The following is a 13901-nucleotide window of genomic DNA, read 5'->3' as shown; positions in this document are numbered from 1 at the left end:
TAATACTATACATAAGTTAGGCTGCAAAGGCTCTCCCTGGATATGACTTGGGCTTTTAGGCCAGTGTTCAGTGCAGGGAAAGAAAAAGAATCTGGCTTGTAGTCACAGCTCTTCATCATAATATGTGAAAACCACAAAATATCCGAGCTCTCCACAGGATGAAATAGTTTACCTGAAGCTAGGTTTATTTACAGGGACAATCTCAAATGTAGTTTAACATATTTAAATCGGTTGTTCACCTTGCAGCTATCTTTTAGTATGATGTATAGGGTGATATTCTGAGACAATTTGCAATTGGTTTTAATTTTTAATTATTTGTGTTTTTTGTTATTAGATTTTTATTCAGCAGCTCTTCAGTTTGCAATTTCTGGTTGCCAGGATCCAAACAATCCTAGCAACCATGCATTGATTTAAATGAGAGACTGGTATATGAATAGGAGAGGGCCTGAATAGTAAGAAGAGTAATAAAAAGCAGCAGTAACATGTAATATATGTGTAGCCTGAAAGCTGGAAAGGGTCAGAAGAAAAACGCAATTAATTCATAAAACTATAAAAAGTAAATAATGAAGATCAATTAAAAAGTTGCTTAGAACTGGCCATTTTATAACATACAAAACAGTTAACCTGAAGGTGAACTATCCCTTTAACTTTAGAGGAATGCTTGAACATTACACATAACTTACACGTTGGCTAGTTATATTCTATATATCAATAGCTCTATATAGGTTCCTCAAGTAAAGAGGCAGATAATCCTAAAGTAATTAACTTTTCAGCTGTTTTCACTATGTAAATACATTATGTAGTGCCCTCTTTTCAGACAAAGGTTTAAAAAGGCTGCTATACATTTTTTTTTAAACATGTAGCAGCTCTAACAGACCTTAACAGGCCGAGAGAAGCAAATGCCACTTTGCTATTACATTTACAGATTGTTTTAGAAACAAGGAAATCGTTTTAATAACGAATGGAATGAATGTTTTCTTTTATTGCGCATAAACAGTGTTTGTGTTTTGGTCCTCTTTAACAATGATATCCCAGAAAACATGGAATGTAAGGATAATGTACTGAAGGAGACGAGAGGAGATGGAGAATATTGATTACACAAACTGCAACTCAACAACACCTTTAAATTATTATAAAAATGTTTACAATACCTTAAATAATACCAATAATGCCAGTTTATATAAATTCAATATCGCCTTTATAAGCAGAACACAACTGCTTAAAATAAACATGATCACTTACCCAGCATCCTGGGCTTCATGAGCTCGAAGTACAGATAATAAGTTATTGTGCTGAAGAAATTCACAGACAGCAGGATAGCTGAAAAAAAAGAACAGTACTTATTATGGGGCTGTAAAGACAAGTTCTTAATCATTAATACAATTGAATACATTTGCCTGATGTAATACAAAGAGAGACAAATCTAAAAGCAACACAATAAAAAGAACCGTAAAATAAAATATTTGAATGAAAAGAAAATGTTTGTCTTATGTGTAAAGTACGCAATAATGCGTTACTGTGTAACTGTAAATAAGTACATTCTGTGCAGCATGCAACAATACGGCATGTGGGACAGCAAACTAATGTATTTTATTAAGTTAATACTATCATGATTGGCCACCCTAATACATTATATGCCACACTATCTTGTCCTTGACTTGAGGAATAGAAGCTGAAGCCTATTGAATGACATATCAGGTGATTTTGTGATTGCATAGTCCATAAAAGGCTTTAAAGGAATGAGAAAACTTGCTTAAGATCACTGTGACCCTAACAGTTTCAAACTTCAAATATTCCATTTTGGCTGCACTTTTCTAGGCAGGCAGTACTTACTGTAGTTAAAGGGGAACAATATAAGCTTCAGAATATGAAGTAAGAAACTTTCTAAATACAATCAATTTAAAAATCCTGTACTGTTTCTAAAATAATAAAGCTCATCTTCACTATTCCCCTCTCAGCATCGGTTTCTCTTCATTCTGTCTTCATGCAGGAGATGGTCCAATATATCTTATAGAGGGGCTCCTTTTGCCTAGAAGATGTATTAGAGCTCACTGTTAAAATCACCAGAAATCATGTCTCTCTACATGAAGAATTTGTGCAAAAAGCAGTTATTTTGTTAGATTTTGTTTGTACTGGAATCAGTTATTTGAGTGAGCTCTAATACATCTGCTAGGAAAGGAAGCCCCCTATAAGATATATTGGATCTTACAGGTCAATGAACATCTGAGAGAGGGATAGTGAAGATAAACTTGATTATTTCAGAAACGATGCATTCTATTTACAAAGTTTCTTATTTCAGTATGCTGAAGCTTATATTAAATTTTCATTTTCGCGACAGTTCCCCTTTAATGTTTTATTTTCTGCAAATATAGTATATGCCTGGCCCATTTACATTGTCTCCACTGCAATGCAGCATAACTGTTTAATATCATGCACATTTTAGATCAGAATGATTTCTGGTTTTAATAAACTGTGTAACACAAATGTAATTTTAAATTCCACAGCAAAATGTCTTTAATCTTACTCAACAAAAGCCCTGTGGGTTTTTTTAAAACTAGTTTTATTTTGAGAAGGTGACTGAAGATTGTGGAACCATAGCAAATTCATGTACAGTGGTGCTTAAAAGTTTGTGGAGCCTTTTAAATTTTCTGTATTTTTAAATGAATGTGACCTAAAACATTATGTGTCCTAAAAGTAGAAGAAGAAAACCAAGTTAAACACATGAAACAGAAATTATATTCAGTCATGTAATTATATAAAAAGAAAAATCCAATAACATTTGTGTGTGTGGCAAAAGTGAATCCGTATTCACTTACTTTCACTCAGTATTTGACCCCCCTGTGCAGCAATAACTACAAGTAAATGTTGCGGTTGAACAGTCCTGCACAACAACTCAGAGAAATTTTAGCCTATTCCTTCTATACAGAACAGCTTCAGCTCTTGGATATTGGTGGGGTTCCTCTCATTAACGGTTTACTTTAGTCTTTCCACAACATTTCAGTTGTATTAAGGTCAGGACTTTGACTTGGTCATTCCAGAACTTTAACTTCATTCTTTTTTAACCATTCTTTGGTAGAACAACTTGTGTGTTTAGGATCGTTGTCTTGCTGTATTGACCCACTGTCTCTTGAGATCCAGTTCATGAACAGATGTCTTGATATTTTCCTTTAGAATTATGTGGTATAGTTCAGAATTCATTATTCCATCTATAATGGGATGGCAAACCGTCCAGGCCCAAATGCAGCAAAACAGGCCCAAACCAAAACACTCCCACCATCCTGTTCACAAATGGGATAAGGTTTTTATGCTGGAATGCATCGTTTTCCTTTTTCCAAATGTAACGCTCCTCATTTAAGCTGAAAAGTTCTATTTTGGCTTCATCCATCCACAAAACATTCTTCCAGTATCCTTCCAGTTTGTCCACAAGTGTATTTCAAACAATTGCTTGGAGGCACACTGACATCCGGAGAGTGGTGGAGTTGTGGTGGGGCTTGTGATAGCAAATTGTGTATCTGGGCCCATGTGATTCTACCTAACAACCACATACCAAACTTCTTACAGGGTGGGGGTGAATATATTGTAAGTATGGAAAACATTTAAGGCTGCCACTTTTTCTGGAAAAAAAGACCTTCCTATTGTTTTTATATTCCTTTCTTACTAATAAGTTTGGAGATCAGTTATATGGAATACATGGGGACCTTTGGTTTTCCAGAAGGTTTATTCATAATTTGGAGTACTGCTTTATGCTACTTCCAAACGGGGGCTGAAATCAGCCTTGTTGAAATATCCAGGCTAAAATTCAGCCCTTTTTCACGCATTCACCTTTTCTGCTTGCACCTGGAAACATTGTGTTGGCTTAAGTAAAGGCAAACACTCCTGGTTTTGGCAAAGACAGACAAGAGCCAACTTCAGCATCACATGTAGCAGTAGTGTAAAACACACTCTATGGAACATGGTTTTTTCATAATCTGAAATTCTCAGAACAGCCTGTTTTTATGAGAGAGATCCCAACACATGTAATATTACCATCAAGTGTAATTTATAACAGTCAGGAGGCAATTTTCTCGTCTGCCCAAAACCTGCTGTAATAGGTAATACAAAAGTACAAGCATGGCATTGTTTATGAGGAAACAGATATACAAAACCTCTGAATTACAGGAAGACTATGTTCCATAGAGTCCATTTTAAGCAAATAATTCTAATTTCATGAACTGATCCTAACTAAGATACATAAACCCAAATTGGTGACAAGAAAATCCTACTGGGTTTATGTAATGCTTAATTGGTATTTAGTGACTAGGTCCTAAACATGCTGGATAATAGATCATATACCTACAGTAAATAAACAAATGGAATAGCTTGGAGACTGACACCTTTATAACTAAAATCAAATTGAATAATTTGACAATTCAATTTTAGAGGAGGACATCTATAAAACACCTCTCGACCACTCGAGTGTTGCTTTAGCAGTATGCTTCGGGTCATTGTCCTGCTGGAAGGTGAACCTACGTCCGAGTCTCAAATCACAGGCAGACTGACAAAGGTTTTGCTCAAGAATATCCCTGTATTTAGCACCATCTTTCCCTCGACTCAGACCAGTTTCCCAGCCTCTGCTGCTGAAAAACATCCCCACAGCATGATGCTGCCACCACCAATGTTTCACTGTGGCGATGGTGTTCTTGGGGGCGATGGATGTGTTGGGTTTGCACCAGACATAGCATTTTCCTTGGTGACCGAAAAGTTAAATTTTAGTCTCATCTGACCAGAGAACCTTCCTCCATACATTTGGGGAGTCGCTCACATTCATTTTGGCAAACTCAAAACGTGCTTATTTTTAACTTTAAGTAATGGCTTTTTTTCTGGCCACTCTTCCATAAAGCCCAGCTCTATTGAGTGTATGGTTATTGTGGTCCTATGGACAGATACTCTAGTCTCTGATATGGAACTCCAATTCCTTCAGGGTTACGTTTGGTCTCTGTGCTGCCTCTGATTACTGCCCTCTTTGCCTGGTCTATGAGTTTTGGTGGTGGTCCTCTCTTGGCAGGTTTGTTGTGGTACCATGTTGCAGCCTCTGGGGCCTTTCAGAAAAGGTGTGTTTATAGTGACAGATCATGTGATACTTAGATTGTACACAGGAGGACTTCATTTCACTAATTATGTGACTTTGGAAGGTTATTGGTTGCACCAGGATCACATAAAATAAGATGAAGACACATTTAATTACATGTTGGAATGTAACAAAATAGGTAAAAATGTAAGGGGGGGGGGAGTGAATAATTTTGCAAGGCATTGTATATAAATTAGCTGCTATATAACCATAGTGGCAGCCATCCAAGCTGAAGAAGGCATTAGGGCACATGTTTACATAGAATATAACAGATACAATAGGTTTAGTTCAGTGAAATGAAGTAAGTGAAATAAATAGGGGCCACATGTCATTCATGTCCACAGAAACATTTTACACTTTATGTTGTTACACCCCCCCCCCTGAAAAAAAAAAACAGAACAAAAAAAACAAAAAACAGCAGAATGGCTTGAGCACAGTCGATATGCTCCTGTGTAAAACAATCCAGAAATCCTCCCACATACAGTAATAAAGCTTAGAATTACAGTGGCAGTTTTCTCCCAACAGCAGTTAGGTTTGTAAACAAAGTATGATAAATATCCTGTATTCTCAACACAAGTAGGCATATCTTCCAGCTCTCCTGTTTGTCTAGATTTCTGCAGTTAAAGTGGATGAGTCTTCTCAAAAAATGGGCACGTGCTGTAAACCCAAAAATATCTTTCTGGCTTAACTAAATAATATGTAATTCTAATTAACTCTTACACTAAGTTCAACTGTTGATCTTAAAGTTATTTGTAAACAATTGATATGGCTATAGGGGCATATTTATTAAGCTGTGTAATTCAAAATTCACCATAAAATGTGTAAACAGTACAATAGCCCAATGCAGGTATATTTTTGTAGCACCATGTCTGGAAGATGATTGGTGGTAGAGTGATCATATTTAGGGACAGGATTGATTACATATAGGGTGGGGCAATGAGGGGACATTGCATTTTATTGTTTCAAAGCTCTTATTGTCAGAATTTTGTCAGGGTTTCAATAAGCCCAATTGCACATTATTCTAAACCAAATATTACATTCATGACTAACACAACACCTATGAGTAAGTGCCCCATCAGGCACAAAATATGTATGGCTATGTCCTATACTTTTTCATTTTATAATTACTACTGTTTTCACTTTTGATGGTCCTTACATCTTAGTTGTTTATTAACACACCACCTACCCAGATAAAGTGGTAAATAACTGTGGGCAGGTAACAACTATGAACACTAACGCCATATGCAATGTGTCTGCCGTTAACTTTTATGGCAAACCCATGGGGTTGAAGTTGCATAAGCGAATGACCTTAAACTAGCCACAATGCATTTTCAAGGTCATTTATTACTGCAATGGTCAATAGATGATGTTCTAAAATCAGTCATCCATTTTTGAGATAAGAAAAACTTTATCATTATGAAACAGAGTACATGCACTTATATCTATGACACACAATTATTAAGTCCTCAATATACAGAAAACAAGAAAGGGAAATTGTTCACTTAAATGCTTGCTTAAAAGCTACAAAGCATATATAACAGGACAAGCCCAGACAACACAGGCCTCATTATATAATTTATGTGCAAAACGTTTCCACTTGCATCTAGGTTAATAGAACATATAATATTGCCATGGTAACAGAAACCACTGCTGCGTTATTAACATTATCTGTTAGAGAGCTGGTTTATCAACCAAATAAGATGTAACTTGATTTTTTTTAATTGGTCTGCCTAATAATTTTGGACACAATTGCCATGTTTTTTTCAAACAATGCTAGATCCAATACGCATGAATCCTAGAATTGTACATGCAATTCAGGCATAGGATTGGACGCAACTATGCTGTATATGATGCATGATGTGTCAGGTACAACTGCATATAATTTGTCAAAATCAACTGCACATGCACCAGTGCAAAATGGACACAAAGTACTCACCTGTAAAAATATGAGCAACCCCTAACTGTGTTGTGAGTGAAATGTTCTTGACTTTTTTCATTTCCATAGTCTTCAAGTGGATCTGACCACAAAATGTCACACATAGGTCCATACGCAGGGGGCTCTTTGAACCGATCTAACTAAGGAAAACAATAAAATAAAGAAATGAATGGCCCAAGTAACATACTGCAGTGATTTTTAACATCCTTTAAATGTATATAGTTCCATGACCTGTATAAATAATTTTAAAAAATGATATGGCCATTGGACTCCTGTGGCAAATAATATCCATTTATTTAAATCAGAGTTTTACTGTTCCCTAACATTTTTAAGGGGGAAATAAGTTACACACCTACTCTGCCACATTCATTTCCGTTATAAGTAAAAAAAAACAAAGTTTCCCATGGTATAATAACCCATAGCAAATAAAAAGCTGATTGCTTATTAAACGCTTGACCAGTACATGCCAATTGGTTGCTATAGGTGTCTAGACCTGTAGCAACATTTGCACAATTTAAAACATACTCCATTTAAAGGGGTGGTTCACCTTTAAAATAACTTTTATTATGTTATAGAACGACCAATTCTAAGCAGCTTTTCAATTGGTTTTCATTATTTAATTTTTATAGTTATTTTTCTTTTTCTTCTGATTCTTTGCAGCTTTCAAACGGGCGTAGCTGTCCCCATAAAAAGAAAAAAAAAATGCTCTGTAAGGCTACAAATGTATTGTTATTGCTACTTTTTATTAGTGATCCTTCTATTCAGACTCTCTGATGTTCATATTCCAGTCTCTTATTCAAATCAATACATGGTTGCTAGGGTAATTTGGGCCCTAGTTAACATTGCTTACAATGCAAATTAAAGATGTGATGAATAAAAAGCTAAATAACTCAAAAACCTTCAATAATAAAAAATTAAAACAAATAGCAAATTATCTCAGTATATCACGCTCTACATCATACTAAAAGTCATCTCAAAAGGTGAACAACCTCTTTAAGGTAGTTTTTAAAATGAAAGGCATAACAGCACACAAAATATTCGGAATTTGTGCTGAAGTGAAGCTTCAGCATGCTTGCCATCTTGGATTTACACTTATCAAAATTCCCCAGGTCTGCATAAAAGTATAATAAAAGATAACTAATTTAGGAACAAACGGTGAAATGTTTGCTGCAGGCTTATTATTTGAGGGGAATGAAGTGATATTTTGTAGGCCTGCCATGACGTTCAATTAAAAAGAGAAAAACTTTCATTAAAAAGAAAATGCACTCACAGAGTCATCTTCAAATGCATATCATAAAATATGCAATACTAAGTTATTTTAGGCTTTTCAATTATTCATGGAATGGTAACTGAAATATACAGGCAAGAATAATGTTTGTTGATACATATGCATACTGTATTCAAAATTGGGAGGGACAGGTTCACTAGACTAACAAGTGTTAATGACATATATTAAATCTAAAATTAAGCATGTATTACCAGTTAAAAACAACTATATTTTATTACAGCACAATTTTACGATAGGTATATGCCTAAAGGAAACAATTTCAGTTTCTATTATTAAATCAAGCTCTTTTCACTTGTATCTGCTGTGCAGAAAAATATATTTTTCCAGTTTTTCCTCTTTCACCACTACATGTTGGCTTCTTAAACAGGAGCATGCCTGGCCATGTTATGATGTGAATGTTCAGTGTAATAACTGGACCTCCTTGCTGACACCTGGCTATAGAGTTCTGCATCGGGTCAGGTAGCCGTGGGTACCCACAAAGTGGTCAGGTTTCAGGCAAAAAGTATCAAACAACAAAGGTGTGGGCTTGATCCCCGTCACCCTCCCTTGTGGTTCTTCTAGTTTTTTTAAAAAAAAAAATATTGTGAAGTTCCGGCGACGGAGTGACGTCACTTCCGGACAAATCTGACATCACGTCCGGTTTCATGCGGCCCGCGGTTTGGAAGGTTAGTTGGTCTATTGTGGGTCTGGTAGTGGGAACAAGCGGGTCAAATTGCGGGTTCGGATTTCAAAAAAATAGACCCGTGCAGGAATCTACCTGGCTAATAACATCTGTTTTAGTGACCGTTTTATTTTCCATAGCACTGAAGAATTATTGTAACTAAAGAAATATAATATAGTAGCTTCTCAAAGATTTGTATTTATGGCAGTACATTGAACTGGATCTAAGAGTTGTGCTTTCTTATAACTTCTTCATTATTCCTTTCCCTTATTGTATCTTACAAGCTAAGGGTACCTGTAGGAAGAAATCCATGGCACCAGCTGTTTCAACAATCTATTTTACAAGCTTGGCGTATTTCAGGTTTTCTGTCCAGAATGAATTTATCTGCTGATTCACTTCTCAACAAATGCATGGGGCATCAGCAGATGGGGAAGTGAGAGGAGCCACAGCTCCTTTTCATTTCCTTTTAAAAGCATAAATCACACTGAAAATGAAAACTAATTTTTAGACTTTTCTTTTGGAAAACAGCAAAAAACAAACACCTCCTTGAGTACATGAGCAGGATTCCGTTACGTTCTGCAAATTAGATTAAGTTCTAAGACTTTTTATATGATTTACATTTTTGGTATGTGTTATTCTGTTTCAAAAGGTTGGAAAACAAGAGCCTAAAAACAGAAAACTAATTCTCAACAGCCTAATCTACATTTAGACTGGAATGAGTATATTTACATCTTAAATCTAAAAATTGTGTGTGAAATATTACTACACATTTAGGGTCAGTCCAAACGAGCAGATTCGGGGAGATTGGTCGCCCCAGCGACAAATCGCCTCTTCTTCGGGGCGACAATCTCCCCGAACTGCCTTCCCCCTGCCGGCTAAAATGAAAATCACCTGCGGCAATTCACACGCAGCACTTCGTTTTCCGAAGTCGCCCAAAGTTTCCTTGTGAGGCAAAACGAAGTGTGAATTGCCGCAGGCGATTTTCATTTTAGCCAGCAGAAGGCAGGGGGAAGGCAGTTCGGGGAGATTGTCACCCTGAAGAAGAGGCGATTTGTCGCTGGGGCAACTAATCTCCCTGAATATGCTTGTGTGGACTGAACCTTAAACCATAACGAGCTTGGAAGTTTATACTTCCTTATCAGACAAAAATGTTTATCATTCTAAAACCACCTCCTGATTATGTTACATAAAAATCTATCAAGAGACTGAACATTTTTGTGTGAAGTTTTGTTCTAGATCAAGACTTACTTTTCTAATGTCATCTAAAGTGTTGATTTCTGGAGATAAGCCACCATGCACACAAAGGAATTGTTGATTCATCAATGCAGCCAAGGGAAGGCAGTCAAAGGCATCCATGCAGGCATCATATATTCTTTCTGAATACTTTATTTTACCTTTTAAAAAGAAAAAAGTAAGTAAACAAAGGCGTAGTGTAGACACGTTTTTTATTACAAATATATTCGTTTAAAGTACAACAGAAAAAGCGTAAGATGTATAATACAATGCATATTTGCTTATCTACTAGTTAGAATATATTTTATACCACTCTAAAAATAAAAACTTTTTTTTGCATTCCTCTGTATGGGTGTGGCAGACTTAAATACCTTTCACACCACTTTAACTGTGTAATACAAATGAAAATTTATAGCAAGATTAATTTTTCTTGGCTGTAGCCGGTAGCCATCTAGTTAACAGACAAGTCCATGACTGACCGATTCAAACTGATTCAAGAAAAACCACAATATGAGTTTAAATTGAAAGGATGGGGTAGTCTATAAACAAATAAATAAAAAGCATTAAAATGATATTTACATCCCTGTGACAGGACATTGAAACCTTACAGTCTTTCTTGTAATTATTTTTCACCAAGGGGCAGATTTATAATTTGGTGTAAAAACTCGGAAGAATGATCGCCACACATAACCAGGCATTACCATGTAAAAACAGTGTAAAAATGGTGTACATTTTATTTTTTTTACACACTTTTTCTTTGAGCAACTTCTGCCAAAACATACTTACAAAGGCCTGTAAGTGTAAAATAACGGTGACTAATATGTAGTTTAATAACATACACCTTGATAAATTCTTTTTCTTTTTTTCTGTAATAATAAAGCAGTACCCTGTACTTGATCCAGGCAAAGTTACAATTAATCCTTATTGGGAGCAGAACCAGCCTATTGGGTTTATTTAATATTTACATGATATTCTAATAATAAAGTCTGAGGATCCAAATTAAAGCACCATTATCTGAAAAGACCCAGGTCTCCAGCATTCTAGATAACAGGTCTCATACCTGTAAATGGCATCCACTTCATAGTATTAAAGCACAATAATACTGATAGATAGTAGTTTTAGGGGCACATTTACTTAGGGTCGAAGTAAAATCCTTCGACTTCGAATATCAAAGTATTTACCGCAATTACTTCGATCGAACGATCGAAGGAAAAATAGTTTGAATCAAACGATTTTCCTTCGATCAGAAAATTGTTAGGAAGCCTATGGGGACCTTCCCCATAGGCTAACATTGATGTTCGGTAGGTTTTAGGTGGCGAAGTACTTGGTCGAAGTTTTTTTTAAAGAGAAGTACTTTGACTATTGAATGGTCGAATAGTCGAACGATTTTTAGTTTGAATCGTTCGATTCGAAGTCGAATGTGCCCCATAATCTTTGAAACTCCAGTTTATTAACTTCTGAAAAAGTTACATGCTAGGTCAACAGTAGATAAGCTGAATGCAATTATCCATGAAGACAATAGAAAACAAACTATAATAAGAAAGTTTCAAAGAACAATTTTAATACCCGATATTTTCCATACCACTGCCCATATAACCATTTAGAACTAAATTATTAATTGTGTGTGAAACAACATCTACAAAAATGTACTGAAACACAGAAGAAGGTAACATAAGAGGTATAAAGTTCTTTACCTAGCTTGCATTTCAAGCATTATTTATAGGGGTTGTTCAGCTTTAAATTAACTTTTAGTATGATGTAGAGCATGATATTATAATCCAAAATGTAGTTGGCTTTCATTTTTTATCTTTGTTTTTGAGTGGTTTAGCGGTTTAGCTTTTTATTCAGCAGCTCTCCAGTTTAAAGTTTCAGCAATCGGTTTGCAAGTATCCAAATTACCCTAGCAACCATACATGGACTTGAAATAGAGACTGGAATATGAATAGAAGAGGACCTGAATTGAAAGATGACTAATAATAAGTAGCAATAAACCTGCAGCCTTACAGAGCATTTGTTTTTAGATGGGGTCAATGACCCCCAATTTGAAAGCTGGAAAAAGTCAGAAGAAGAAGAAGGCAAATACTTCAAAAACCATAAAAAAAATGAAGGTCAATTGAAAAAATGCTTAGAATTAGCCATTCTATAAATATACTAAAAGTTAACTTAAAGGTGAACCACCCCTTTAACTTTTATCTCTCGTTGATCAGGTAATGATCTTTAGTGCTCATGTACACAGAAATATAGAGAACTTAAAGAATGTCGCATACTTACATTCTTGTTTGAAGGTAAAATACTCTGTAAGATGTCTACATTCATGATTCCCACGTAGTAAAAACAGAGTTTTGGGATACAGAATTTTCAAGGCCCACAAGTACAGAACACACTGAAAGAGAATACATTGTGATTAGTGCAAAATCAGAAATGAATTTCAACATTAAGGTGAACTAAACATAAAACAATTCAGACTTATTTATACATATATTATTACCACATTAAACTATTTAGATTGTTCTATAGATAAAAACTAAAATATAGATAGTTGTTCTGCTTATGCCATGTAAATCAGAAGAAGTTCAGATGTAAATTAGAGCTGTATTGTGCTCTACTCCTTTATTGTGTGACTGATCAACGAGGTTCCAATATCTTGACGAAAAACCTCTCACAGAGAATTTAAAGGAATTGTACAGTGTAAAAATAAAAACTGGGCAAATAGATAGGCTGTGCAAAATAAAAAATGTTTCTAATATTGTTAGTTAGCCAAAAATGTAATGTATAAAGGCTGGAGTGATTTTATATAGAACATGTCAGTCAGAACACTACTTCCTGCTTTTCAGCTCTCTTGGTTTACACTGACTGGTTACCCTGGCTACCAGGCAGTAACCACATGAGGGGGGGGGGCACATGGGTCATATCTGTTGCTTTTGAATCTGAGCTGAATGCTGAGGATCAATTGCAAACTCACTGAACAGAAATGTACCATGTGGCCCCACCTTCAAGTCGCTGACTAACTCAGAGTTATAGAGCTGAAAAGCAGGAAGTTGGATTCTGGCTGTTTTATTAGACATCCAGTCACTTCAGCCTTTATATATTACATTTTTGGCTAACTAACTATATTAGAAGCATTTTTTATTTTGCACAGCCTATCTATTTACACAGTTTTTATTTTCACACTGAACTGTTCCTTTAACTAATGTTCCTGATGTTCTCTCCTGATCTGTCCACCCTCGCCCAATCACTCAATGATTTCTATTACTCCACCCTACTGCACCTCTCACAATTGTTTCCTAAATCTACTTGTGGTCACATCACATTCATTTACCAATGACTCGGTTTATAAGTTTTTATTGGAAAAATATTGTTAAAAGATCACAAGCAAACTGAAGCATAGCATGGCTGATTGGCAGGGATCTGGATGGACTAATGGTCGAAAGCAGGGGTCCCCAACCTTTTTCATCCATGACCCACATTTAAAAGTAACTTAGTCATGAAAAAGATGCTGGAGGTGCCAAATATGGGCTGTGATAGCCAATTTGTAAACCCTATGTGCATACCTCCCAACTGTCCTGGTTTTCGTGGGACAGTCCCGATTTTGACAGCTCAACCAGCAGTCCCAGGTTTGTTACTGAAATATCCCGACTTTCTCTTTGCACTGCACTGATCAGCCAGAAATAGATAC

The 13901-nt window shown here is 35.8% G+C and overlaps 1 protein-coding gene across 2 annotated transcripts in view; it reads right to left on the bottom strand.

Annotated features, from left to right (window-relative positions):
- Nucleotides 1–13901, bottom strand: part of ppp3ca.S (protein phosphatase 3, catalytic subunit, alpha isozyme S homeolog) — a 109737-nt gene that overhangs the window by 27766 nt on the left and 68070 nt on the right. For both annotated transcript variants that reach the window (XM_018233914.2, NM_001087344.1), the window contains 4 exon segments: nucleotides 12497–12608; nucleotides 10241–10386; nucleotides 7044–7183; nucleotides 1243–1320 (listed from right to left, as the gene is read on the bottom strand). In XM_018233914.2, the coding sequence (XP_018089403.1) occupies nucleotides 1243–1320; nucleotides 7044–7183; nucleotides 10241–10386; nucleotides 12497–12608 (476 nt within the window).

This window comes from Xenopus laevis, chromosome 1S (genome assembly GCF_017654675.1).
Source record: "Xenopus laevis strain J_2021 chromosome 1S, Xenopus_laevis_v10.1, whole genome shotgun sequence".
Classification (NCBI taxonomy): domain Eukaryota; kingdom Metazoa; phylum Chordata; class Amphibia; order Anura; family Pipidae; genus Xenopus; species Xenopus laevis.
This window is presented reverse-complemented; position numbering and strand designations above follow the sequence as displayed.